Below are 3,895 nucleotides of genomic sequence, written 5' to 3'. Positions count from 1 at the left end.
ACATTCGCCCTTTCACACACATTCACACAGCGATGGCAAAGTCCATCGAACAGAAACTAACTCATTCATACACATTCACACATATGCACTTCTATGTTCCCTAAATGGAGATGAGTTAGAAAAACACCTGGATGACCTGAAAGCAAAAAGAAAGAAGGATCGCCTACCTGTATACAAGTTATTTATAATTCATAAAATCGCTAGTCATATGGTGGGCACAGTCACAGTCTACTGATACAGTACACTATCAGGCGCCTGTGTACTGCAACAATGGATTAGACTGATGTTTGCAATATGAATACTTTCAACAGCTATAACATGACTCTGTGTCTGTCCATAGTAATATTAATGTGTTGTTTCAGTCATTTAAATATAATGGATGGTTTAGTCTCAGCACGGCTCAGTATTGCTTTTGGTTGTTGGTTACTACAGACCAGGTTTAAATCTGTTTATTATTAGGAGTAACAGGATCTTCATTGAACTTCACCTGTTTGCCATGATGGGAGAGAAATAAGCATTACTTTGTCATTGTTTTTTACTGAGCACAAACACACACGTCACTTTATTTGGATATCTTGTTGAGAGCATCTGCCATGAAACAAAGGAAACAGAAACACAAACCAGCCTTTTTGACCTCTTAAACTGAATTTCAAGTACAAATTGAATTTGTACGTGAAGGTGAATTCCTAGAAGTTTTGAGAGGTAAAACTATTCATTCTTTTAAAGGGGAAAATAAAGCTAAAATTTGATAAGTGAGCCATCTTAATATTCTTTATTTAGCTAAAATAATACATTTATGAAGACTAAAAATGTCCTTATAGGTGTGTATTGCTACATTATAGTGTTATCCATTCATTAAATGTTTGTATAATTATACTTGCTAAACAGGGGGAAGTGAAGTAGAGTAACCCACTACCAAGTGTCAGCTGCTTACTCAGTACTGGTAAAAAAAAATAACATTTCAGTGTAGTATGAACACTGATGAGCCAAATAATATATTGTTTTGAGATTTTACACATAAAGCTGTTTACTAACCACGAGAACTACTCCCACTGTAAAAATTGGTCTTATGTTTTCTGCAGCTTTAGAGCTTTCCAAAGAATGACAAACTAAGGGTCTAATGAAAGATTGTGCCAGTTGCATTATGGGAATTGTAGGACCCAGTGTCTTTGGAGCTTGATCCATACTCTGAATTCAAATTCAAGATACCTCGACCTCATTCTTTTGTAATTTAGTAAGTCTTCACTACTTTATTGCAGATCTACCGGTTTCATAATGCGAGATAGCTGTTCACACAAAGAATACTGACATTACATGCATGACTGTGGTTGTGATGCAATCTTTGTTGCCATTTGAAGTTCAATTCAATGTCTTGTTGCTGTAAACGTACATATTTCAACTAAAACTGCATTTTTTTTACATAAAATAAAATATTGACAACAACATGACAACAACCAAAAATTGGATCAGTGCACTTTAACACTTTAATAAAATAAAATGACTTGAAACAGCAGTTGCATAGAATAAAGCTGTGTGGATACCCACTGTTATTCATTTCACCTGACTGAGGTAAGAATTAAGGCCTCACAAAGTGACTTCAAAAACATTATTGCAGTTAGCTTCAAATTACAGTGCCTACCTGCTTAAACACATTATGTCCTTTCAAAAGATATCCCTATTGTATGAATAACACTGGAAACATAAGACACCACTGCACAAAAACAAAACAACTGTACCAAAACCATGTTCACTAGTAACAAAAATATACATTCAAGCCTCCCAACCAAGAAATACTTAACAGAAACAAGCACATTGTTCATTGTGAGACAAACACTCTTACAAGAACGAAAGAACAGACAAACAAAGATAAAAAATGAAATGTAAGTCAGTAGCTGCAGTAGTAATCCGTTTGTGAGGCACATCTGTGAAAGCTGCATTTGCGATTATAAAAATGGACGTCCAACTTTTGACTATTTTGGGGTCAGAAGTTATTATTTAACAGGATCAGAGGTGACGGCGCCCGTGACTGCGTCTTGTGTGGAGAGGAACCTAGAACAGAAGCATCAGATTAATACACCTGCAGACAGCTTAAATCTTGAACGCTTGAATCTTGAAGGGTGGACACAATTAAAAAAATTGTTTAAAGACACTGATCTGGCCCTTTTACACCTTTTAGCTGCTTTATGTTTCTTTGAAAACTCATTTAGATGAATGGCTACTGTCAGTTTGTCTGTATTAAGACATAAGACATAGCAGCTAAAAGGAATTTTAATTTGATCATTTACACCTTTCTTTTGCTTTGAGAAGTAAAAATGTCTTCTGTGAAACGGGTCTACACACATTTTGAGTTGAGGAGCAGTGAGACTCTCTTAAAGGCACCGTACTGTACTAGTGATCTTGTTCTTTCATGAAGTTTTAATGATGTTGATTTCCAAAACCAATTTAAAAGTTTCTCAAAAGAAATTATTATCAATGAATATATTTTAATAAACAGAGAGAGGAGTTGGGCAATCTGACGATTTTAGGTTGAGATTGTGAATTCAACATTATGTTTTAATGATGCAAATGGAGAAAGTAATATTTGAATCCACAGGACATTTCAAATTTAGAAAAAAAAAGATTGCAGTTTAGAACGTGAATTAGAATATGTTTTTTTTTCAGATAACCAACCCCTAAAAAGAGGTGTGTAAGTATGGGGTGTGTATCTGGGAAACAAACCTTGGGTGTTTCTGGACTGCCAAATGGTGACAGTTCTAGTGAATTCTCTTTGTCAGAGGAATTGTTATGGCGATGCTGGGCGAACTTCCTCTTTAGTGCTTCAGCGATAAGAGCAGCTGGGTCGCTGAGCAATGCTTTACCCTTACTGTGTCTCCTTATGACCGGTGTGCCCCCTGGTGATCTACACAGAGGAGAAGGGATTGTCAAAGAACAGTTGCAGTATAGGGTAACACAGAGAAATGAAATAAGGTCAAGAAAATGAACTAGCAGACAATAAAATAGGACCATATATTTAATATTGGTAAAACTAAATCAAAAATTCAGACAAACCCATATTGTACTACCACTTACCTCTCCACTGAACGTAATTTAACTTGATTTAAGTCCTTGAGAACATCCAGCATGGATGGGATCCCTTTAACATCTGAGCCCGGGTCCTGGGGCTTGAGTTGCCCCCTATTGAGGTCTTTCTCAGTGTTCCTGCGCTGGCGAATCAGCTCTAATACGGAAGAAGTCTTAGTGGAGGAGTCAGGGCAGGAAGGAGGTGGAGGTGGAGGTGGTGGTGGAGGTGGTGGTGGTGGAGGAGGAGGAGCACTGCGAGGCGTAGAGGTAAAAGCTGGAGGAGACAGCAAAGGAGTACCTGGTGCATTTTGGGACTCGGGCAGACCTAATAAAAAGTCGAAAGAGCACAAAAGGGTTGTTACATTTACTTGACTTGTAAAAATGACAGTGTAACGTGTTGGACATGTGCAAAGACGTTGCGACACATCAGTACAAAGAATGCGAACCTGAGCCTGGAGCGGCAGTAACAATCATTGCTATCTGAGCTCGCAGTTTGAGCAGCTCGCTCTCCAGTGCTGTGATCTTCTTCAGGGCGTCTGGATCTGTTGTCTGTCTTACGGTTCTGCCTCCTCTCTGGGCTTGATTTAGAGCTGGTCCTGGATATCTCAGCACATCCCGGTTTACAGATGTTCCCTTCTTTGGAGGCAAATGATTCCTACGGAGACCAAATTATTTTGTGTGAAGTAAGAAAGTGCAGTTTTTCCTCTGTAGTACACAAAAACTATGGCCAAATCATTCTTGAATTTTTATACACAGAAATCAGTGTTCTCCTGCTCAGACAGGCTGCCTATGAGTTACCAGTTCACAATGCGTTTTTCATATATATATATATATA

General features: G+C 38.0%; 1 protein-coding gene across 1 annotated transcript in view; it reads right to left on the bottom strand.

Moving 5' to 3' along the window:
• Window positions 1-1,461: 1,461 nt before the first annotated feature.
• The window catches only part of mtfr2 (mitochondrial fission regulator 2), a 5,945-nt gene continuing 3,511 nt past the window's right edge, over window positions 1,462-3,895 (bottom strand). The window contains exons 5-8 of the mRNA XM_035679320.1: window positions 3,507-3,715; window positions 3,070-3,385; window positions 2,719-2,899; window positions 1,462-2,049 (exon numbers count right to left, since the gene is read on the bottom strand). Of these exons, the coding sequence (XP_035535213.1) occupies window positions 2,005-2,049; window positions 2,719-2,899; window positions 3,070-3,385; window positions 3,507-3,715 (751 nt within the window). The 3' untranslated portion in view covers window positions 1,462-2,004. The remainder of the gene's footprint in view (window positions 2,050-2,718; window positions 2,900-3,069; window positions 3,386-3,506; window positions 3,716-3,895) is intronic.

The sequence above is a fragment of the Morone saxatilis genome, unplaced genomic scaffold, assembly GCF_004916995.1.
Source record: "Morone saxatilis isolate NCDOM2014 unplaced genomic scaffold, NCSU_SB_2.0 Contig7, whole genome shotgun sequence".
NCBI classification, from domain to species: domain Eukaryota; kingdom Metazoa; phylum Chordata; class Actinopteri; family Moronidae; genus Morone; species Morone saxatilis.
The sequence above is the reverse complement of the archived record's forward strand: the minus strand, read 5'-3'. Positions and strand labels throughout refer to the sequence as shown.